The sequence below is a fragment of the Mesoplodon mirus genome (assembly GCF_964341445.2).
Source record: "Mesoplodon mirus genome assembly, chromosome: 6".
Classification (NCBI taxonomy): domain Eukaryota; kingdom Metazoa; phylum Chordata; class Mammalia; order Artiodactyla; family Ziphiidae; genus Mesoplodon; species Mesoplodon mirus.
Window position 1 is genome coordinate 34,167,883 of NC_138982.1, and position 24,469 is coordinate 34,192,351.

General features: G+C 41.1%; 3 protein-coding genes across 11 annotated transcripts in view; 1 reads left to right on the top strand and 2 right to left on the bottom strand.

Moving 5' to 3' along the window:
• LMLN (leishmanolysin like peptidase) overlaps positions 1 to 6,616 on the bottom strand; it is a gene marked incomplete at its 5' end in the record, with an annotated part of 75,773 nt that extends 69,157 nt beyond the window's left edge. Inside the window, one exon of one of the 3 annotated variants that reach the window (XM_082625413.1) lies at positions 6,398 to 6,616. In XM_082625413.1, the coding sequence (XP_082481539.1) occupies positions 6,398 to 6,616 (219 nt within the window). The remainder of the gene's footprint in view (positions 1 to 6,397) is intronic. The other 2 variants (XM_082625414.1, XM_082625416.1) reach the window with 2 other exon arrangements.
• Positions 6,617 to 10,915: 4,299 nt separating this feature from the next.
• RPL35A (ribosomal protein L35a) lies at positions 10,916 to 14,911 on the bottom strand. 3 transcript variants are annotated; one of them, XM_082625816.1, is made up of 5 exons: positions 14,887 to 14,911; positions 13,603 to 13,647; positions 13,240 to 13,392; positions 12,018 to 12,162; positions 10,916 to 10,994 (listed from the first exon to the last, which is right to left on the bottom strand). In XM_082625816.1, the coding sequence occupies exons 2-5, from the start codon at positions 13,611 to 13,613 to the stop codon at positions 10,971 to 10,973; spliced, it is 333 nt and encodes a 110-aa protein (XP_082481942.1). In that variant the 5' UTR covers positions 13,614 to 13,647; positions 14,887 to 14,911; the 3' UTR covers positions 10,916 to 10,970. The 3 variants fall into 3 exon arrangements, with proteins under 3 accessions (XP_082481942.1, XP_082481940.1, XP_082481941.1); XM_082625814.1 differs by lacking the exon at positions 14,887 to 14,911 and adding an exon at positions 14,278 to 14,320; XM_082625815.1 differs by lacking the exon at positions 14,887 to 14,911 and adding an exon at positions 14,078 to 14,271.
• The window catches only part of DRC9 (dynein regulatory complex subunit 9), a 40,979-nt gene continuing 30,915 nt past the window's right edge, over positions 14,406 to 24,469 (top strand). For 2 of the 5 annotated variants that reach the window (XM_082625808.1, XM_082625809.1), the window contains exons 1-4: positions 15,003 to 15,285; positions 17,096 to 17,166; positions 18,140 to 18,407; positions 23,154 to 23,377. In XM_082625808.1, the coding sequence (XP_082481934.1) occupies positions 17,159 to 17,166; positions 18,140 to 18,407; positions 23,154 to 23,377 (500 nt within the window). In that variant the 5' untranslated portion in view covers positions 15,003 to 15,285; positions 17,096 to 17,158. Of the gene's footprint in view, positions 14,693 to 15,002; positions 15,286 to 17,095; positions 17,167 to 18,139; positions 18,408 to 23,153; positions 23,378 to 24,469 lie in introns of those variants that run through there. The other 3 variants (XM_082625806.1, XM_082625807.1, XM_082625805.1) reach the window with 3 other exon arrangements.

Consider the following 24,469-nt stretch of genomic DNA (forward strand, 5'->3'; position numbering starts at 1 on the left):
TCATTATGTAACACCAGTATAATTCTGCTATTAAAAGCTAACAAAGGGACTTCCCTGGTGGTGCAGTGGTTAAGAACCTGCCTGCCAATGCAAGGGACACGGGTTCAAGCCCTGGTCTGGGAAGATCCCACATGCCGTGGAGCAACTAAGCCCATGAGCCACAACTACTGAGCCTGCACTCTAGAGCCCACGAACCACAACTACTGAGGCCCGCACGCCTAGAGCCTGTGCTCTGCAACAGAGAAGCCACCGCAATGATAAGCCCGCGCACCACAACGAAGAGTAGCCCCCGCTCACGGCAACGAGAGGAAGCCTGTGCTCAGCAACAAAGACCCAACGTAGCCAAAGACAGATAGGTAGATAGATAGATAGATAGATAGATAAATAAATAAATATCTAAAAAAGCTAACAAAGAAGATGGCAGAGTAGAAGGACGTGCACTCCCTTCCTCTTGTGAGAGCACTGGAATCACAACTAACCACTGAACAATCATCAACAGGAAGACACTGGAACTCACCAAAAAAGATACCCCACATCCAAAGACAAAGGAGAAGCTGCAATGAGACAGCAGGAGGGGCGTAATCACAATAAAATCAAACCCCATAACTGCAGGGTGGGTGACTCACAAACTGGAGAACACTTATACCACAGAAGTCCACCCACTGGAGTGAGGGTTCTGAGCCCCATGTCAGGCTTCCCAACCTGTGGGTCCAGCAATGGGAGGAGGAATTCCTAGAGAATCAGGCTTTGAAGGCTAGCGGAATTTGACTGCGGGACTTTGACAGAACTGGGGTAAACAAAGACTCCACTCTTGGAGGGCACACCAAAAACCAGACAAAGATACTACAAAAAAAGAAAATTTACAGACCAATATCACTGATGAATATAGATGCAAAAATCCTCAATAAAATATAGCACAGAATCTAACAACACATTAAAAGGATCATACACCATGATCAAGTGGGATTTATCCCAGGGATGCAAGGATTCTTCGATATATGTAAATCAATCAATGTGATACACCATTTTAACAAACTGAAGAATAAAAACCATATAATCATCTCAATAGATGCAGAAAAAGCTTTTGACAAAATTCAACACCTATTTATGATAAAAACTCTCCAGAAAGTGGGCATAGAGGCAAACTACCTCAACATCATTAAGGCTATATATGACAAACCCACATCAAACATCATTCTCAATGGTGAAAAACTGAAAGCATTTCCTCTAATATCAGGAACATGACAAGGATGGCCACTCTTGCCACTATTATTCAACATAGTTTTGGAAGTCCTAGCCACAGCTATCAGAGAAGAAAAAGAAATAAAAGGAATACAAACTGGAAAAGAAGTAAAACTGTCACTGTTTGCAGGTGATATGATACTATACATAGAGAATCCTAAAGATACCACTAAAAACTACTAGAGGTAATCAATGAATTTGGTAAAGTTGCAGGACACAAGATTAATGCACAGAAATCTCTTGCATTCTTATACACCAACAACGAAAGATCAGAAAGAGAAATTAAAGATACAGTCCATTTCACCATTGCAACAAAAAGAATAAAATACCTAGGAATAAACCTACCTAAGAAGGTAAAAGACCTGTACTCAGAAACTGTAAGACACTGATGAAAGAAATCAAAGATGACACAAACAGACGGACAGATATACCATGTTCTTGGATTGGAAGAATCAATATTGTGAAGATGACTATACTACTCAAAGCAATCTACAGATTCAATGCAATCCTTATCAAATTACCAGTGGCATCTTTTACAGAACTAGAACAAAAAATCATAAAATTTGTATGGGGACACAAAAGACCTTGAATAGCCAAAGCAGTCTTGAGGGAAAAAAACAGAGTTGGAGGAATCAGACTCCCTGACTTTGGGCTATACTACAAAGCTACAGTAATCAAGACAATATGGTACTGGCACAGAAGCAGAAATATAGACCAATGGAACATGATAGAAAGCCCAGAGATAAACCCACACACCAGTGGTCAACTAATCTATGACAAAGGAGGCAAGGATATACAATAAAGAAAAGACAGTCTCTTCAATAAGTGGTGCTGGGAAAACTGGACAGCCACATGTAAAAGAATGAAATTAGAACACTCCCTAACACCATACACAAAAATAAACTCCAAATGGATTAAAGACCTAAATGTAAGACTGGACACTATAAAACTCTTAGAGGAAAACATAGGAAGAACACTCCTTGACATAAATCACAGCAAGATCTTTTCAGATCCACCTCCTGGAGTAATGGAAATAAAAACAAAAATAAACAAATGGGACCTAATGAAACTTAAAAGCTTTTGCAAAGCAAAGGAAACAGCAAACAAGACAAAAAGACAACCCCCAGAATGGGAGAAAATATCTGCAAACAAATCAACGGACAAAGGATTAATCACCAAAATATATAAACAGGTCAAGCAGCTCAATATTAAAAAAACAAACAACACAATCCAAAAATGAGCAGAAGACCTAAACAGACATTTCTCCAAAGAAGACATACAGATGGCCAAGAAGCACATGAAAAGCTGCTCAACATCACTAATTATTAGAGAAATGCAAATCAAAACTACAATGAGATATCACCTCACACCAGTCAGAATGGGCACCATCAGAAAATCTACAAACAACAGATGCTGGGGAGGGTGTGGAGAAAAGGGAACCCTCTTGCACTGTCGGTGGGAATGTAAATTGGTACAGCCACTATGGAGAACAGTATGGAGATTCCTTAAGAAACTAAAAATAGAATTACCATATGACCCAGCAATCCCACTACTGGGCATATACCCAGAGAAAACCATAATTCAAAAAGACACATGCACCCCAGTGTTCATTGCAGCACTATTTACAATAGCCAGGTTATGGAAGCAACCTAGATGTCCATCCACAGATGAATGAATAAAGAAGATATGGTACATATATACAATGGAATATTACTCAGCCATAAAAAGGAACGGAATTGGGTCATTTGTTGAGATGTGGATGGATCTACAGACTGTTATACAGAGTGAAGTAAGTCAGAAAGAGAAAACAAATATCGTATATTAATGCGTATGTATGGAACCTCGAAAAATGGTACAGATGAACCAGTTTGCAGGGCAGAAGTATAGACACAGATGTAGAGAACAAACGTATGGACACCAAGGGGGGAAAGTGGCAGGGAGGTGGGTGGTGGGATGAATTGGGAGGTTGGGATTGACATATATACACTACTATGTATAAAATAGATAACTAATAAGAACCTGCTGTATAAAAAAATATATAAAATAAAATTCAAAAAAAAAGCTAACAAAAACTTCACTAAGAAAGGAAACTATAAACCAACATCATTCATAAACATAGATGCAAAAGTCCTTAATCTATGAGCAAATTGAATTCAGAAGTGTATTAAAAGGATAATACATCATAATCAAGTAAGGGTCTATTCCAAAAATGCAAGGTTGATTTACTATTGGAAAATCCAATGTGATATACCATATCACACTACATATTATATAATTCCATTGATATAAGCTCAGTTCTAGAATAGGCAAAACTAATTTGATGTAAAATCTAAATCTAATACCAAAAGAAAAAGGGAACAATAGCCGCCTGGGGTGGATGCGAGAGACTGACTGGCACAGGACAGGAGGGAACTTTCTGGAGACTTGAAAATGTTCTATATTGTGATAGGGTTGTGGGTTTTACATGAATATACATGATTGCATCTGCTACATTTCAGTATATATAAACCTTACAGAAAAATTTTTTTAAGTAACAATAACAGTGGAAAGATGGGTAATGGGTAGAAGTATATGAAACAGAATAAGAGAATACTGTTAAGTGCTGAAGCTGGGTGAAGGGTCATGGGAGTTCATTATACTATTCTGTTTTGGGGTTTGTTTTAATTTACATAATAAAAACAAAAACAAAACAAAACGTAGTTTTTAGTTGAGAAGAAAATATATGAGTCAAAATGTTTTGTAGTTCCCCACCATTACCAATAAAAAGTTACTGTAGGGGCTTCCCTGGTGGCGCAGTGGTTGGGGGTCCGCCTGCCAATGCAGGGGACGCGGGTTTGTGCCCCGGTCTGGGAGGATCCCACGTGCCGCGGAGCGGCTGGGCCTGCGCGTCCGGAGCCTGTGCTCCGCAACGGGAGAAGCCGCAGCGGTGGGAGGCCCGCGTACCGCAAAAAAAAAAAAAAAAAAAAAAAAGTTACTGTAATTTCCTGTTGCAATTAACAGAGGTGCAGTCACTAGTAGTACAATGAATAGTACTTGCCTATACTTTATGTCCAAGCTAAAGCAAAGAGCTTGGTTAGCAGGACTTGCTACTACATACTCTATGAAGAACTAGTAAAATTTATTAGGAATATGAACTCTCAAGAAGAACTTAATAGCTTGCTTTGAATATCTGAAGCACTATCACTATTTAGTTTGTTCAATCAAGAGCCATAAATAAAAACAGTGGATGGAAGTTTCAGGAAGAGTCTTCAGCTCTATATTTTTATTATATCTGGCCGTGTCACACGGCATGCGGGATCTCAGTTCCCCGCCAGGGACTGAACCCGTGCCCCCTGCAGTGGAAGCTCAGAGTCTTAACCACTGGACCAGCAGGAACGTCTGTGTTTTCAGCTCTATAAAAAGAACAATGATCTCTCCAAAAATCAAAGGGGCTGCCTTTGGAGATAACTTCCCTATTTGTGGAAATGTTCAAATATAAGTAGGAGATTTGTACACTGGCAACAATCACAAGAAGAAAACAGCTATTAAGGTTCCTTCTAGTACAGAGATTTTGCAGTTCTCTGAACTATTTTCTCTTCTTTTGATCTAAATTCAAAGAGAGAAGTGCAGGGCTTTGTGAGAATGTCTTTTAAAAAGAATTCACTAGGGCTTCCCTGGTGGCGCAGTGGTTGAGAGTCCGCCTGTGGATGCAGGGGACACAGGTTCGTGCCTCAGTCCGGGAATATCCCACATGCCGCGAAGCGGCTGGGCCCGTGAGCCATGGCCGCTGGGACTGCGCGTCCGGAGCCTGTGCTCCGCAACGGGAGAGGCCACAACAGTGAGAGGCCCGCGTACTGCAAAAAAAAAAAAAAAAAAAAAAAAAAAATTCACTAGGTGGGTGGGGGGAACTGAGGAGATGTTTAAGGGTACAAACTTGCAATTAGTAGATAAGTCCCGGGTATCTAACGTACAACATAGTGATTATAGACAACAGTACTGTATTATAAACTTACAAGTTGCTAAGAGACTAAATAAAATAAAATAATTCAGCCAGAATGCAGTGTCATGATAAAAGCTGTAATACAGCCACAAACCCCAAACTTAGTATTCTGGCATATATGGTTATGAACAGCATGCATAGAAATTTTTGGAAATTATCACCAAAATGGACGGTCTTAGATTTCTGGGCTGAACTGAAAATTTCTAGATTAATCTTTCTTGTTAAAGTAATAAGACAAATTATACAATCAATCACAACATGCAGCCCTGACCCAGGTACTGTGTCTTCTTTCCTCAAAGAATACTGATTATTGTGGGCCCTCCTCTGAACTAAGTACTGTGGGGAAATTAAAGTATAAGACACAAACCTTATCCCAAGGAAAATTACAATTTAACTACAAAGGCAAGACACGCCTGAAAACAAACCGTCACCACATAGCGGTTCTTGGTTAAGTGCCAGAAGAGAGTACAGATAAGACGTACTGTGAAATGGAAAGAACATTCTACTGGGGGTGGTTTCAGCAGGCTGCCTTGAGGTTAAGGAACTCAGAATGAAAGAATTTAGACAGGAATAAAAATGTAATGGGAGGGAGGCAGGCACTTCCAGGGCAGGAGAACAGGGTAAAGCAAGCAATGTGATGAAGTAACTTGAAAATCAACCTGAATTTTGTCTCCAGAGAATCCCCAATATCCCTTCAATGCCTTTGTCTAGCTCTCCTATCAATTTCTTCTCAAACCTTTAGATCAGTGGTTCCCAAAGTGAGGTCCTTGGACAAGCAGCATGATCAACTATCTGGGAACTTCAACTGCAAATTCTGAGGCCCCATCCCAGATCTAATGAGTCAGAAGTAGGCAGAGGGAGGGAATGGAGCGGCAATCTGTGTTTGAACAAGTCCTTCAGGTGATTCTGATGGCCCGTTCAAGTTCGAAAACCATTGCTCTAGGACTACCTGATAAGCACAACCCTCCGCGCAGGAAACTGATGACGTTCTGAGCGCCTAACTGAGCCACTTTGCTGGGTGCAGGAAGGGAGTTGATACCAGGTCCCAGCCCTCTAAGAGTTCAGTCTCTGGCCCAATCTCGCTTTCTCCTCCAGTACCCCTTGTTCCAATCACTATCCTCTATGCCATCGCCTCCCGTATTACTTTACTCTCGCAGGGCCCCTCCGTCGCCTTACCTCAGACTCAGAGAGGACGTGGTGCCGGCAGGTAGGAGAACTGCCCAAGGAGACAGGAATAGATGTAGCGCTTGCCCGGAGCCCGCCCAACAGGAGTAAAACGCCTCGGACCCATAAAGAACCGCTCCAGTGCCACCGGCTCGGGCCCCGGCCTGAAGCCGAGGAACCCGCTCTTCCAACCGTCTCGGCCGCCATCTTCAGGCCGAGCGTCGTTACCATGGAGTACGTGACGCCTCCGCGCCCAGCGCCAGCCCCGCCCCCCGCCTCTCGAGGCAGGTGGAGGAACTTGGCGGTGGAAAGGTGCTTTTTGATTGGCTAGCGTCACCCATAAGAAGTTCACCGCGGAAGACGAGAGTTGCATCACGTCCATCGCGTCTCATTCGCGCGAAGCCGGCCAATAAATGCCTCTTGGCGGCCCACGTGAGTTAGGCTGTGGGAAGACTAGTGGGTGCTGTTGGTAATGGGATGCTGATACGTCGGTGTCCTTCCTTACTGAGGCAGTTTTTCACTTTTTAATTCAGTTATTCACCGAAAAGATATGCACTCACTAGGTGCCAGGTGCTTAGACATATAAATTATGGTTAGCTCTCTGTATAAAAAGTAAATGGGGGCTTCCCTGGTGGCGCAGTGGTTGAGAGTCCGCCTGCTGATGCAGGGGACACGGGTTCGTACCCCGGTCCGGGAGGATCTCACATGCCGCGGAGCGGCTGGGCCCGTGAGCCATGGCCGCTGAGCCTGCGCGTCCGGAGCCTGTGCTCCGCAACGGGAGAGGCCACAACATTGAGAGGCCCGTGTACCGCAAAAAAAAAAAAAAAAAAAAGTAAATGGCATGTAATTTTCATTTTTACTTATCCTGAGTCACCAATTCTAGACCTACTTGTTAAAAAATTTTAAGTGTAGTTGATTTACAATATCGTGCTAGACCCACTTAATTATAGTCATTTTCTGTAAAATCAAATGTGTTTTTTACCATTCAACCCCATCCCTTAACTTCTATGAATGTAAGAATTGCAACTGCATTAATCCCGGAGACTAGGTAGATCCTTGCCATTAAGGCAACTACCTTAAAAACTGAGCCGTGACAAACTATAAGAAATTAGAAGTTGGGACAAATCTCCTTGTGGCCCACGAAACAATTAAAACCAGGAACTGAAAGCACCGAGCTGTAACAGTCATTCCAGGAACTGAATATTGTAAATTACTATGCTAGGAACTTTAGTAGAAAAAAAAAATAAAATCCCCAAGAATTTACAATTCATTGGTGAAGACAATGTACTTAAAAAAAAATGGTTGGGGCATTTTACCAGTAGACTCATTAGATGTGTCTATCATCCCACAACTAGTGGAAGCTGGGATTTCAAACAAAATATATCACTTTATAACGTACTCTCTACACAAAACCACAAAGAAATTGCGGATTGTGAGTAAAGAATGGTACCGGTCATCTTCAGTTTCCTAGCGGTAAAGGCAGTGTCATGCTGGTGGAGGGGCAGTTTCAATAGTCTAAAGGACAAGCTGCTAGCCGTTTTAAGTTCATTTCTGTGAAACATTCAACTCCTCCAATGTAGCTTTGGCTTGAGGACTGCCTTTGCACTGACCAAACCTCGCTATGGGAGCAGAAAAGTGTAATACAGGCTCTCACTCCCCCCACCCAACCACCTCCTAGTCCCCCAACTTTGTAAATGCACTGTTACCCGCTCAGCAACCAAAGCTAGGAAGTTAGTTTTGAAGACTCCTCTCTACAATCAATTGGTTTTAACATTCGGTTAATGTCTATTAAGGTACTCAACTGTCTCAGTTAAGACTGCAAAGCCTACCTGGTTTTCCCTCCCTTCAGTTTATGCTCGGTTGCCACAGGGATCTTTCTAAAATACGCATCTTGGGCCTCCCTGGTGGCGCAGTGGTTGAGAGTCCGCCTGCCGATGCAGGGGATACGGGTTCGTGCCCCGGTCTGGGAGGATCCCATATGCCGCGGAGCGGCTGGGCCCGTGAGCCATGGCCGCTGGGCCTGCGCATCCGGAGCCTGTGCTCCGCAACGGGGTAGGCCACAACAGTGAGAGGCCCGCATACCGCAAAAAAAATAAATAAATAAATAAATAAATAAATAAAATAAAATACGCATCTTGTCACCTGTCACTCAAGTTCTTCAGTGACACTCTAATACAAGAATATTGTTAGAATTTCCCTGGCGGTCCAGTGGTTTAAGACTCAGTGTTTCCACTGCAGCGGGGGAAGGGTTCCATCCCTGGTCGGGGAACTAAGATCCCCGACATGTCATGGGCAGTGTAGCAAAAAAAAAAAATTAATGGAAGACTTGGGCTTCCCTGGTGGCGCAGTGGTTGAGTCCGCCTGCTGATGCAGGGGATGCGGGTTCGTGGCCCGGTCCGGGAAGATCCCACATGCCGCGGAGCCTGCGCGTCCGGAGCCCGTGCTCCGCAACGGGAGAGGCCACAACAGTGAGAGGCCCGCGTACCGCAAAAAAAAAAAAAAAAAAAGACTATTGTCTAAAATCCTGGCACCTGGTAGCTTCCTAGACTTACTTTCCAATTACTTCCAATTGGTTTCAGTCACACTACATAACCCAGTTAAATTGTTCATTCTGCTTTCGCAATGTTTGTGCCACTTCCCTTTTCTGAAGTATCACCCCCAAGCATCCCTTCCTCTATTCGATGATCCCCAAGAGTACATCTATTTAACTGGCACAACAAGGCAGTTACCTTTAGTTTATGTTGGCTTTTTTTTTAAAATTATGTTTTGGCTCTGTTGGGTCTTTGTTGCTGCTCACAGGCTTTCTCTAGTTGCAGTGCGCGGTCTTCTCATTGCAGTGGCTTCCCTTGTTGTGGAGCATGAGCTCTACGCGCACGGGCTTCAGTAGTTGTGGCACACGGGCTTAGTTGCTCCGCAGCATATGGGATTTTCCCGGACCAGGGCTTGAACCCATGTCCCCTGCACAGGCAGTCTTAACCACTGTGCCACCAGAGAAGCACCACCCCCCCTTATTTTTTAATATTTATTTTGTCTTTTGGCTGTGTCGGGTCTTAGTGCGGGCTCTTCCTTGTGGTGCACGGGTTTCTCTCTAGTTGTGGCACGCGAGCTTACTTGCCCTGCGGCATGTGTGATCTTAGTTCCGTGACCAGGGATCGAACCTGCATCCCCTGCATTGGTAGGCGGATTCTTTACCACTGGACCACAAGGGAAGTCCCCTAACCAAATTTCAAGTTGTGGGGCCATGAAATGAACTGCTTAGATCCGGTGAAGAGAGCATAATTGACCAATGACTCCAAGCAGCTTCTCCCTACCATCCACCTCATTTGTCTTGAGGCCATGGCTCCCGAGGGTTGCTGCTAGACAAATAAGACTGGCAGTACAAACAAAGCCCCTTTTCGGTGACTCTTCCAACAGCAATTTTGGCTTCAGGGCCACCATTAAACTAAGCAAACCGTAGAACTGCTGTGCGCCTTCATGCTAATCATTTTTTAGAGTCTGCTTCTTAGAGAAACCAAATACAATTAAAAACTGTTAAAAGGGGTGCAGTTCGGCAAACTCCCAGTTTTCTGTTGATATTTTCAGTGGAATGTCAAGATCTGTTGGTTAATAAAAGGAGCACCTGCTACTGCATCAAACACCTAAACCCACCATACTGCGAACTGATGCCTTGGTTCAAACTGTATTCAGCACATTCTGAGATTTAAAATATTCTGCAGCCCTGCTTAGTTGCCTTTGTATCATGCCAAAACGTCTCAATTCTGCACTTTACTATTAAAACATGGAGCAAAGGACAGCAACCCTGTCCAGGCAATCCTGACAACCCCCCACCAAGATTTTTTAAGGTATGTGGCAATTTAGGGACACTTTCAACTTAGACATTATTCCCAGTCAAGTGTTATATACTGGATGCTTTGTCCAGTCACAAATCCCAAGGATATCTCATCCAAATGAGCTGCCAAATACCATCAATATAATCCTCATTCAAATTTCTCCCAACTACCATTTTTAAGCCCCAAGTTTCCTAATCAATCTATATTAAACAAGTGCATGCTACTACAAGGTACTTTAGGAGGTCAAGATATTTTCAGTTTCTTTCAACTTAATGAGGGAGGCAGTTACCAGTACCATAACTGAAATAAGGGGAAGAGTTATAGATTCATTTGATGTGGAAATCTGGAAACGTTTCATGGTGTATATCGATACTGGCTAAAAACTGACTTCTGTCCTTCCTGTGGGTTATCTCCACTTGTCCAAAAACTTTTCATAGGCTAGGTTCCAGCACTCCATCACTGTAAACCTTCCAAGATACTCCTTTCCACTGTCCCCAACTAAAGCTTACTTGTAACCTTCCCCCCAATATTTAAGGTCTTATATTAAGATACATCCTATCCTCATTAAAACCCTCCTGTTGTCTAAATCTCTGTAACTGCCATATTCTCTGGGCTCCCATATACTCTGAAAATGCCCGATAACCACCACCCTTTAAGCACTTAGCAACTGAATTCAGGGCAAAGAATTTTTTAAGCCATGTTAACAAAAATACAAGGGAACAAATCCACATTTATTTATTTACTTTTCAGTAAGTTTAAATCCTTGAAGGGTACAGCATCTGGTGGGGGGGGGGGAAAGAACATAATGTCATTAAGTGCATGTTATATACAAACAGTTATTGAATACCACAACATGAAAAATCTCCCATTGTCCCATTACCCATCTCTGAAAGGCACCCAATGACTTATATCCTAGTGGGAAGGGAACTAAATTTTTAGAGCCTTCAGTTTCTAGGTGAACATTCTTTGACTTAAGAACCAGTACTGGGAACCTGAGAGTCCATTTAATTTTGCTTCCTCTAACGATAGTAAAAACCTCCTCTGATGAGAAATCTCAACTGCTCAGCAGGGTTCAAAAGTACCCTGTGACCCCAAGGATGCAGCCATGTCTATTAAAAATAGATCCTAACTGAAGAAAACAGGAGCTATCCTGTTAAAAATATCACAGAATCTGGAGTTGAAGTCCTGGGACATGAGCATTAGTTTTCCTCTATAAAATAAAGCTAATACCTATTTGAACAAGACTGTCATGATGAAGAGATCGGAAATATTAATTTTGCCAGGAAAAGGTATGTTGAATTTTTATTTTCTAGCAATTACTTCAGAGCCCAATAAATATAGTTGCCAGAAAATTGTTCATTTAAATAGGTGACCCTCAAACAACACAAGTTTGAACTGTGCGGGTCCACTTATACACAGATTTTTTTCCCAGTAAATACGTACTACACAATCCGCAGTTGACTGAATCCACAGATGCCGAGGCCAACTGTAAAGTTATTCTGGATTTCTCACAGTGCCCCTAACCTCTGCGTTGTTCAAGGGCCAACTGTGCTATTCCCCACCACCCACAGGCAGCTTTAGCAATTACCTGAAACCTAGGCACAATCCATTTGAACCCTCTGCCTTCACTTTTCTTATAATGCCAAGAAAATGTTCCATAATACATTTACACAGTAGCCCCTAATTTTACAGCATGAGCTATTGGTGACATTTTATAATCACAATAGTCCTTAGTAGTCAAAGCCAAACACCATGAGCTTAGTTTGATTCGAAAGGTGCCACATTGCTAATAATGTACTTACCACACGGATTCTGTGTCCAATGGCCTTAGCAGGAAGATTGCTTCGGAATTTGGCACGAACCATGCCACTGTTTCCATGAGCACGAGTTATCTTTCCCCAGATTACTCTGGTTTTGTTAGGTTTTCCACCAGGAGTTACTGTGTTGCTGATTTTAAAAGAGGATTAAAAAAGGCATGAGAACCCAGACAACCAGTATAGTGTGGTACAAAATCAAGGTGACTTCTAGACCAGTCGCCCTCAACCCTAGCTTAAACGGTAATAGCTGTAATATGGGGAGGGGGCAGGGAAGGGGGGGGACAAGAAATGTGAGGATATTTTGAGTGTAGGGAGAGAGGAACTTGTTTGTAATTTTAAATAGCCAGGTAATGCCTTACTAAGAAGCTAACACCAGAAAAAAGACTCGAAGGTAAGGGAACAGCTTGTGTTATAAACTGAGGTTGTGTCCCTGGCTTTTTGAAAGGCAGACGATGCCAAGAGATGAATCCTAGCTGGGTTAAGAGAGGACAGAGGGAGCCCTGAATGAATATGGTCTTAGAAGCTTTTTAATGACTTTAGCTTTTACTAAATGAGATGGGGAAGAGTTGGAATTTGAGCAATGTACAAATGATTTGACTTATAATTTTAAAGGACTGGGAAATCCCTGGTGGTCCAGTGATTAAGACTCCACGCTTTCACTGCCAAGGGCCCAGGTTCAATCCCTGGTCAGGGAACTAAGATCCTGCAAACCACGCGTGGCAAAAAAAATTTAAAAGATCACTCTGGTTGCAGGACGAAAGGGGGATGGGGGAGATGAAAACATGTTCCCAAAGATCTTTTTAAAAACAATTTAAATACCCAATAGTCCACCCATTTCTTCCACCCCCGCCCCCACCTCTATCCCAGAGATTTTAATTGATCTGGAATGGGTTTAAGAAACAATGCTCTAGAGGTAACATCTTTAAACATCTATAAAAATTGTAACTTCAAGAGATCAACAAAATAAATTAAGCGATATGAAAAATGCTCTATAAAACCTTAAGATCGTAATATAAGGACCCGACGCCTTCCTTAAAACAAATTAATAGCTGTAATTTTTCTAAGTGCAGAAGACACCTATATCCAACACTAACCATGAAGTTCCTTGAACTCCCAAAGTAGAAACCACAACAGTACCATTTATTTAACTAACTTCAAATGAGACCAATCAAGTGAAAACTCAAAAAGCACAATACTATCAACTTACTTCTTTGCTTTGTACACGTAAGCACATCTCTTGCCTAGATAGAATTCAGTTTCATCTCGAGCATATACACCTTCAATTTTCAGGAGAGCTGTGTGCTCCCTCTGGTTCCGTAGACCCCGCTTATAGCCAGCAAAAATGGCCTTGGACCACAGCCTAAGACAAAATATACTGTTAATCATAAGCTGTTAAAAGATCTCACTCAACTTCAACAAACCACAGGTATGATTTGGCTTGTAATGACAACCACCTAAAAGTTACCTATATAGCAAACATCTGAATTTTTTCCCCACCAGTTTTAAACTCACATGTAGGATCACGCCTAATAAACTACAAGTACAAAGCAATGATATTTAAAACGCATACCTTCCAGACATAATTGTCGTTTTAGAAGTCCTGTTCCCAGCAGGCCTTAAAACAAAAATAATCAGTTTAAAATCTTGCAACGCGCGTTTCCCACCTAGTCTCTGGAAGAGCGCCCCAAACTCAGAGAATACCTGATAACTAAGCAAATTCCAAAAGGAAAACAAAACCTAAAGTAGCAAAACAGTACACTACAGGAAGTAACTCCTAGAAACCCCAAAAGAAAGCCTTAAGAAAGTTCACGCCACGATCATGGGGGAAAAAAAAGATCAAGGAACCATAGAAGCACGCAGAGAACAAGACTTTTAAACACTGAATGGGAAAGAAAAGCTAAGGAAAGACATAGTAAACAGGCAAAGCCAGGTTTGAGGTGGGAGTAAATGAACAAAGAACCCTGCCTAAAAGTGCCACTGCTGCCAGACAAAATGCATCTATTTTATATTTTAATCCGCTAGGGACCGCAAGCAACTCCAGTTACCGGAGCACCCATTCTCGGAGGTCAGGGGACCAGCACCATCAGTCCCGTATCTCCTCCATCCTGTCCTCCCTGTTGCTGAAATCCATAGAAATCATTAGCTGGTAGAGCCTCGGAGCCGCACCAGCATCTCACGAGAGGGATATAGCCGAGCCGACCCCACTTATTTGCCCCCAAAGTTCAGCTGCGGAAACGCCACACACCTCCACAGGGTCCAAGATGGCTGAAAAAGAAACGGAAGGCCCCGCCGCGTGGCCTCATGGGTAAACACCTCTCCGCCCCGCCCCCCCATTTAGGTATCTTCCGCCACCGCCAGAAAAATAAGCCTCAGAAATCGTCTTCTGACTGAAATAAGCCACGTTCAAGAGCACTCTTACAATTCTTTCCCTAAGTCCTTTTATCTTTGTAAACTGCAACATGTACTATATACTTTGGAACAGAGGGAGGCAAAATGGTAGCCAGCTAAAGGAGAAGAACAGGTCCTCCAAAGCTCTGCGTTGCCGTAGAAACACCTTAGCTAGGTTCCGGCGGCGTCGGGTGCTGTAGCGGGAAAAGTGAAGCCCGACTGGAGGACTACCCCCGCCTCGAATACCCCAGATTTGATTCGCCAACAAGGGGGTATCTTTCCTTCTTACCACATAGCAGTAGGGCGAACGGAAACTCTTGGATCCTAGCCAGGAAGAGAAAGACGGCGATCACAAAGGCAGGAGGAGAGAGCTCTTCCTTCTCTTTATCTTTTGTCCCCCACCACCCCTTACTCCTTTCCTCCTTCTACTCCTTTATCTCTTTCCAGAAATGACTTAAGTTCTTACCGCCAATCTTCATTTTGACTCCGAGGGCGAAGAGCACTGTCCTGAAAAGGCTTTGTTGCGTTTTAAGGAGAGGTCATTCAGCTGCCAAACTCTCGCGGCGCGCAGCACCGTGGTCACGTGCCATAGGTCTTCAGTAAATATTCGTAGATTAGAATGGGATAGCTTAGTGGACGTGAGAGATTTACATTTCCTAACTATTGCACATTTATGTGTTGCCTTATGGATTCATGCCTTTTGTCAGCAGTTTGTTGAATGACTGACTACCATGTACGAAATTTTGTTCCTGGCTCGGAGGAGGCTGCAGTAAACAGAACAACAGAAAGCTCTGCCCTCATGGAGCTTACATCCTCGTAGGGGGAGCAAGACAATGAGCAAGTAAAATATATGGCACATTAAAAGGTAATGTGAGAAAAAATTTTCTCTCTGGAGATTGGCTCCAGATGGGGCAAATGGCAGATACCTAGAAATATGCCACTGATTTAAGCTAGTACCTGATGGACCAGTGGTGAAGAGGTGAGGGGAAGAGTCGTTCAACTTGAAAGAATAGCATATGCAAAGACCCTGAGTTGGAAGGGAGCATGATTCCATAGGAGAAAGAAGCCCATTGAAGCTGGAGCCATGAGAGCAATAAAAGGGCAGTGCCAGATGGATCTGGAGAGGAAAAGAGGAGCCCAGATCATGCAGGCCTTATGGTCCAAGTTAAGAGTTTTACTTTTTTTCCCAAGTTAGTGAAGGGTTCTAAGGAGAGACATGATGAGATTTTCAATCTTAAAAGATGAGTTCTTCATTTCAAAAAGATAACTTTTAATTTGGAAGCTGTGGGGCTTCCCTGGTGGCACAGTGGTTAAGATCGGCCTGCCAATGCAGGGGACACGGGTTCAAGCCCTGGTCTGGGAAGATCCCACATGCCGCAGAGCAACTAAGCCCGTGCGCCGCAACTACTGAGCCTGCGCACCACAACTGAAGCCCGCACACCTAAAGCCCATGCTCTGCAACAAGAGAAGCCACTGCAATGAGAAGCCTGTGCACTGCAACGAAAACTAGCCCCTGCTCTCTGCAACTAGAGAAAGACCCAATGCAGCCAAAAATAGTTAATTAATTTTAAAAAATTTGGAAGCTGTTAAAGTAGTTCAGACAAGAAACAACAGCTAGGTTCAGCATGGTGTTGGGGGAGATGGAAATTGAACGTAAAATCCACAGGACCTCATGGTGGTTTGAATTGGGGGAATGCTGATGTCAGGATGACAGGAAGGAAGCAGAAATGACTCCTGAGTTTCTAGTATTGAGGAATGAGAAGCCATAACAGAACGAAAGCACTGGATTCTACATAAGCATAGTCCCATCTTACCTATGTGAGGCACACTTACCTATGCCCCAGGCCTAAAAAATGGAAAAATAAAGAAACAACAACACAGCAAAAGAACAAAATCTTAACACCATGCTATTTCCTCCTAAGACTGCCCTTGAACCAGAACATTTAGCTACTTTGGAGTATCTTTTTTTCAGTTTACATAAAGATTCTTTAATTTTTGCATATAAGATGTTTGTTGCATGAGACATACTTGTAACTGCCCTCCTCAGGGTCACTTTACTGTGGACAAAATCACACTGGAAACTTACCATTCATTATTCATTCAGTATAGAGCAAAAATCTCCATAGGGTGTTCTCATTGTAAAGCTTATTTAAGCAGAAAGGGCTTTGGTTTACTGAGGAAGGGTAACATCTTAACAGCAGTGTTAAAATGATTTTCAGGATAAATACAGTTTCAGTTTTTCTAAGTGCAATCTCAGTTGTTTTTCTAAGTCTGGGTGCAATAAATTTTGTTAATCTGGCAGATCAGGGAAATGGAGCCATCAAATTAAATATTTTAGTAATCAGAATAACAGAAAAGTAAATCTGTTATATAAAGATTACCAATTAATACTCAGAATATAATTTAAAAACATACAAAAGCCATGTTGGACACTAATTTACCTTAAGAAACTCAAAGATTATATTTATCTGCCAATAATTAAGCTGACTACTTAGTACACCTGTGCCACACGGTGGCAGTGGTTCTTCCATCTCTGGGACTGCTCTGCTAAGCCAAAAGGGGGGATAAGCCACAGCGCTTGTAATTCTTTTTCTCTTAATGGAAGAGTATAGAAATAACTTAAATGTCATTCAACATTCCCTTAAACTAATCTCAATGTTTTCTTCCCACTTTAGGTGACTGCATTTTTGTGAGATTATAAATGTACCAAGGAGGTAAACAAAACTAACTCAAGAAGAATGGAAGAGTATGTTCCAAATTCCAATTTATTATATATTCATATGTATATATATATAAAATATATATATTTGAAATGCCTTATGTTAAATTTCCGTGTATTGTTTACCTATGGCTGTGTAACAAATTACCCCAAAACTTAGTGATTTAAAATATAAACATTTATTATTTCACACAATTTCTGTGGGTCAGGAATTTAGGTGTAGCTTGGTTGGATGGTTTAAGAATTTAGGAGCAGCTTAACTGTATGGTTCTGTCTGGGGATTTCTCATAAGTCAAAGTTGGCTAGGGCTCCAATCATCTGAATAGTTGACTGGAGCTAGAGGATCCACTTCCAAGACGACTCATTTACAGAGCTGGCGAGTTGATGCTGGCTGTTGGCAAGAGGCCTTAGTTCCTCACCCTCAAGAACCTTTTCACAGGGCTCCTTAAGTGTCCTTGTGACAAGGCATCTGGATTCCCACAGAGTGAGAGATATGAGAGAATAATGGAGAAGCTTTAATGTCTCAAAATCACCTAGACTTGGAAACCACAATATTCTTTTGGTTACATAGGTTAGTCCTATTCAATGTGGGGAAGACTACCAAAGGGCAAGAGTACAAGAAGGTGAGAATCATATGGTCCACCTTGGAGACTGGCTACTACATTCTATTTTTCACTAACCATGAAACAGTTTTGGTTGTCATCTAAAGATATTGCTAGAAAAAAGTTTATTTTAGCCCAAGTTCAAATTGGTTAAGCATAGCCAAATAGCCCAGGCTACATATCTTTATTAAACAGTAAGTTGCTTTTCTTTGGGAGGTCAGAATGTTACTGGGAGTTATTTAGCAGAATCATCTGCAAACTACTTTTGTTCATTATCTTGGTTATATTATATGACAAAATGGACTTTGTAGGAGCCAATCTACATGCTGCCTCTGCTTCTGAGTTTAAGTAATTTTTAAACATTTGGTGGCTGACTTATTTTTTCCTTCATTCTTTAGAGGTCAGCTGGAAGCCTCAAATCTTCCTCCAGAAATTTGGCATTCTGAGGTGACAGTGTCAATGACAGGTGAACCACTTACTGCTGTAGAAGAAAATGAAGAAACAGCCAAAGAAACAGCCGTAGAAATCATCCCAGAAGTCATGGAGCCACTCTCCTTTCTAGACGTACTGAGGATCTCTGCAGTTCTGGAGGACACCACAGACCAGCTCTCTATTCTAAACTATATCATGCCAGTTCAGTATGAAAAAAGAAAAAGTATCAGCGTGGTATATACATTCAGCATTACTTAATTTTTGCTTTCTTTTCTTTTTATTTCTCCATCATTGTCAGTACCTATGCCATTCAATTTAACCTGGGAAATAGCACCTTCATATCAGATAAAGGGCTACAATAATTATCTGAGATATGTACTCTCAATGGAGTGAAATAGACATAGCTCAAGGTACATTACCAATCAGAATATCCTTTTCTTCCAATATATTGGCATTATTCTAAAAGGCCTATAGATAAATCAGTATAAATACAATATATATACTGAGGAGATGGAACAAGTAATTGTGTTGTCTTACCTATCTTGTATTTCTCAGCTGCTAAAAGCTAACTGAACATTAGGGGGAGGAAATTCAACTGGACCCTGTCAATATTGCTTTCATCTAAAATGACTTTGTTAGTGCTAAATATCTTGCAATCTGCCTTTTTAAATATCCAGCCACATCATTGTGTCAGCCATTACATTTTCAATGATGTTATGGACTCCTCCTCAAAGGACCACTGAGTTATCAAAAAACTCAGCTTGGTAGTGAGCAAAATCTTTATGAATTCTTAAGCTCTTATAAGTTTTAATAACTTGGGTTGTAGATATAAAATAGAAACAATTTATAAATACCAATACATATTTATTACATTTAACAAAATTACATTATATAATTTGTACAGAATATATTCTTATTTCTGATTCTATGATAAATGAAAATTGCTATAAAAATGAGAGGGTAAATTGATTTTCATGTCTAACAGAAAAGAAGTCCATATGTATTGTGACTAGAAAATTAAATTTCCCTTTAATTGCCCCTTATGATTTTAAATTGATTTTATTTTTATTTATTTTTGGCTGTATTGGGTCTTTGTTGCTGCGCGCAGGCTTTCTCTAGTTGCGGCAAGTGGTGGCTGCTCTTCGTTGTAGTGCGTGGGCTTTTCATTGCGGTGGCTTCTCTTGTTGCGGAGCATGGGCTCCAGGCGTGCGTGCTTCAGTAGTTGTGGCACGTGGGGTCAGTAGTTGTGGCTTGTGGGCTCTAGAGCGCAGGCTCAGCAGTTGTGGCGCACGGGCTTAGCTGCTCCATGGCATGTGGGATCTTCCCGGACCAGGGCTCAAACCTGTGTCCCCTGCATTGGCCGGCAGATTCTTAACCACTGCGCTACCAGGGAAGCCCAGCCCTTACGATTTAAAGTTATTATTATTATTATATGTATAACCTGGGTTTATACAGCTTTTATTAAAGTTTTAAAAGTTTATACAAAATTTTAATAGAACACTGGATTTGGAGTTGGGGACCTTTATGGTTTAGTTGTGTGCTATGGGCAAATTAATTTCGCTTTCTTGGTCTTAGTTTTCTCATTTGTAAATTGTGATAGAGTTTTTTTTTAATTTTATTTATTTTTTGGCTGTGTTGGATCTTCGTTGCTGTGCGTGGGCTTTCTCTAGTTGCAGCCAGCAGCAAGCAGGGGCTATTTTTTGTGGCGGTGCATGGGCTTCTCATTGTGATGGCTTCTCTTTTGGAGCACAGGCTCTAGGCACGCGGGCTTCAGTAGTGTGATGGAGTTTTAACTAAATGATCCCTTCTAATACTAACATTCTATGAGTTTTGAGGTACTTTTAAGACATTAATGGGTATTATAGGAATTAGTTTCCTTATTAACTTATGAAAAGCAAAGATATTGGAAACCCAAGAACTAAGCCTTTCAATGCTTTTAAGATGAGTCTAATTCTTAAATTAAGCTAGTTAACAAATAGTACAAAAGAGACTAGTGTTTCCTTTCTATTGTCTCCTTCAGTAAGAATCAAAAATAAAGAGGGAAGATATTCAGTTAACAAGATAAAGTTTTATCAATGATATTTACTATCAGGCTTTTAAAAAGGGTAATTTTCCATCATAGAAACTCAAGAGAGAAGGAAAAACCCAAATTTATAAACAACCTTCAGTAGTGGTCACCACTCCAGTAAATAAAAGAATACAACTTTTGCAGTTTTATTCTGGTTTATGATCTTCACCCACAGAATTTTCTGACTTAACAGAGGCCCTGCTTATGATTTTATAGAAGTATAAAGAGTAAAGGTTTGTACTCTTATTTTGATTAATAGCAGCTTAAAAACCCCTTTCTCAATATGTTAGTTCTATAACTTTTAAAAATTGTGATCCTTAAAATAATTTTTGTTTTTTTACTTTATAGTACTATAGTTGTTCTAACTCATAAATTTTTACAGTACCATTGCACTATAGGGCATAGGATATATAATTAAAAATCTTAGTATGAATGTGAATGCTTCCTTTCTCCAAAAGCTTCACATTGTTGAGCCTTACAATAACAACCCTGGGATGAAAGTTTAGTTAGCATTATCCCTCTTTCACAACCATTTTTATAGCTAAAGATATTTCCAAAGAGTTTTTCATTCATTAGAATCATGGAATGGAATGATGAAAAATATACGAATGTACGAAGTTCTACCAGAAGTGGGAGTAATTGGTCCAAAATTTGGAAAGAGCTCCCTTGCCCGGAATACTGTTTTTCTTATCTTTTCCCTTAGGATCTAATACCCTACTATACAAGGAAGTGAATGGACCAGAATATTTAGCTAGTTCCTTTAAGTTCTCTTCTGAAAATTCATATTTATTTCTGGTAATCAGTACATCAAGCTGTTTAACACGTTTGCTTCCTTTTCCAGATGCCCAAGCACAAAGGTAGAGGAACAATGGTTAGGGTGATCAGAAAAAACAAACTTTCCAGGCCTTACATTTCCCATTCGCTCCCTAGACAAAATCTAGAGTAATAACCATCCTCCTACTTAACGTTTTCCTTATGTACAGATAAGTTTCAGTTTAACTGTTGAAATTCTATGGCGTCTGTTCTTTTTGTAGTCAATCATACAAATTTTAATTTAAAGGAGTATTTTAAAATTTAATTCTTATTTAAGGCAGCATTTTGTTTTGTACTTGCCTACAAATGTTTTCCTCAGATCTGAATCTTTGCTTATGGTTGATATAAGGAAAAATGCTGTTGAGTCTGTGTTTATTAACTTTTATGGATAGTTTTTTTTTTTTTTTTTAACATTTCTGGTCTAATTGAAGTTTAGCTAAGGAAGACCTAGGCTTTTTTTTTTTTTTTTTCCCCTGTACGCGGGCCTCTCACTGTTGTGGCCTCTCCCGTTGCGGAGCACAGGCGGATGCACAGGCTCAGCGGCCATGGCTCAAGGGCCCAGCCGCTCCGCGGCATGTGGGATCTTCCCGGACTGGGGCACAAACCCATGTCCCCTGCATCGGCAGGCGGACTCTCAACCACTGCGCCACCAGGGAAGCCCAGACCTAGGCTATTATGTATCAATATGCATATGAAACTCTTCTGTGCATAGGATCAGCACAAGAATTTAAGTAGTCATATCAAATGCTGAACTTGCATAGTTCTATGTACTGTTCTAAATACTTTTCTTTCTTTCTTTCTTTCTTTCTTTCTTTCCTTCTTTCTCCCTCTCTCTCTTATTTCTCTCCTCCCTCCCTCCCTCCCTTCCTTCCTTCCTTCCTTCCATCCTCATAATAACTACTGGAGGGCAAGTACTATTATTATCCCTATTTTATCAATGGGAAGATGGAGGCATAGAGATGTTAAATAGTTGCCTAAAGTCAATATGGTTTATCTGTTTAAAGTAACAGATAGGGCCAGGATTTAAACAAGGAAGTCTGGTTTCAGAGTCCATATGCACAGCATAATTGCTGTGTTATATGGCTTCCCATTGGCTCAAGATTTTAGCCACAGATTAAATAGGAATCATCAATTGAAAGACATATCCTGTTCCTATGGTAATGCTTACCCCTTAGTATTCAAGTTTGGGTTTGAAAATTCCCCACATGAACTTAGAAATCTATATCACACCACTAAATATACTACCAACTCCTACTCTTTGGTATGATTCTCCTTTCATTCTTTATACAGTGGGCCCTCCATATCTGCGGGTTCCACATCTGTGGATTCAAGCAACCATGGATCGAAAATATTCAGAAAAAAATTCCAAGTATTTCCAAAAAGCAAAACTTGAATTTGCTGTGTGCTGGCAGCTATTTACATACTATTTACATTGTATTAGTTATTATAAGTAACCTAGAGATGATTTAAAGTACATGAGAGGATGTACATAGGTTATAAACAAATACTATGCCATTTTATATAAGGGCCATCAGCATCTGTGGATTTTGGTCTCCTTGAGGGGTGGGGGGTGGATTCTGGAACTAGTCCTCCACAGATACCAAGGGACAACTGTATTTAAAATTCATGTGTTCAGTGAACATTTGAGTCTTTACTGTACCGTAGACATTCTTCTAAACAATGGGATTATAAAGATGGCCACATTTATTTAATATCCAATCTTGTTCCAAAAAGAATTTGAGGTGCACCAAGATCTCTAAGACATTGTCCCTTCCCTCATAGAACTTACAATCTAATGGAGATATTTATACAAGTAATTACAAATGGTAAATGTCTACTAATCGAGATGTTTCACAGAGAATTTTACCTTTGGTCATAAAGTTTACCAGGTTGGGGAATGACGGAGAGTGGGAACATTGTATAAAGTCAGGAAGACACAAAACAGCAGAGCATGTAGTTTGTTGTGGCTGAAGAAAAGGGTAATTTTCTGGTGGTAATATTATAAGAGGTTCAAAATGTAGGCAGAGACCCTCATATAGCATTGTTTCTTTATGTTTTAAAAATCTGTCTTAACGTGAAACATTATTTATTGCTTTTAGGAGAATAACAAAGAAATGCATTTAGAAGGAAAAAGCTTAGAAAAACTTTCACTGGTCTCAAAACCTGCAAAAATATCCAGTCCATTCGTACATAAAGAAGAGCCCAAGTTGCCAGAAATCAGACACAGAGGCCAGTTTAACAAAGTGCAAGATCTTATCTTCAAAAAACCTACAAGGCAGACCATAATGAATACAGAGACACTGAAGAAAATTCAGATTGACAGGTAAGGAACGAGAGCATATTTGGAAATGTGATAATGTATTTCTAGATGGCTGAAGAGTGGGTCAGGGGTGGCTCACTGCTCTCTTCTTTTATGGGTTGGTCATTGTATCCGAGTGACTGCAGATAATAGGATTAGCCAAAGACTACCTAGGGGAAGTGTGGTACAGTTGAAAGTATGGTGGCTGTATGGTTGGGCAAGTTATTGAGCCTTTGTTTACAGTTTTTAAAAATGAGAATAATGGGGCTTCCCTGGTGGCGCAGTGGTTAGGAATCTGCCTGCCAGTGCAGGGGACCTGGGTTTGAGCCCTGGTCTGGGAAGATCCCACATGCCGCAGAGCAACTAAGCCCGCAAGACACAACTACTGAGCCTGTGTGCCACAACTACTGAAGCCCGCACACCAAGAGCCCGTGCTCCACAACAAGAGAAGCCACTGCAATGAGAAGCCCGTGCACAACAGCGAAGAGTAGCCCCCGCTCGCCGCAACTAGAGAAAGCCCGCGTGCAGCAATGAAGACCCAATGCAGCCAAAAAAACACAAACAAACAAACAAATAAATAAATGAGAATAATGATAGCAACTTTGCAACATTAATGTAAGGATTAGCAGGAAGGTTCAGCCAAATGCTTGACACAAATTGGTAGCTATTGTGATACTTTATCCATTAGTAAGAGACAGACACTGTCAAAGTAGCCAAATTTTAAACTGCTTTAATCCTGAGGTTTCTTAAAAGCAGTCTCAATTTCCATTGTCTCACTATTCAGTTTTTTGTTGTCAACTGGCTTGCTGACAAAGAAGCCTGTTAAGTTAAAAGAGGGTATAACCTTACGGTAAGAATTTTTGGTAAATAAGCGTTTGTAGCAATTACCCAGAGCCATTAGCCACATCCAGCCTGTAGTCTATTTTTGAAAATAAGTTTTATTGGAATACAGCATTGCCTGTTTGTTTACATATCATCTATGGCTGCTTTCATGGGATAACAACAGAGTTGAGTGGTTTCAACACAGAGTTTATGTCCTGCAAAACCAAAAATATTTACTATTTGTCCCCTTACAGAAAAAGTTGCTGACCCCTGCTTTAGGCCCTCACCAGAAGG

Excerpts from the sequence above, each read along its gene's own strand:
- RPL35A (XM_082625816.1), bottom strand. Across the intron at positions 12,163-13,239 it reads TACGTGTACAAAGCAAAGAA|CAACACAGTAACTCCTGGTG; the intron begins GTAAGTTGATAG and ends TTTTAAAATCAG. Across the intron at positions 10,995-12,017 it reads TTGGACACAGAATCCGTGTG|ATGCTGTACCCTTCAAGGAT; the intron begins GTAAGTACATTA and ends CCCCCCCACCAG.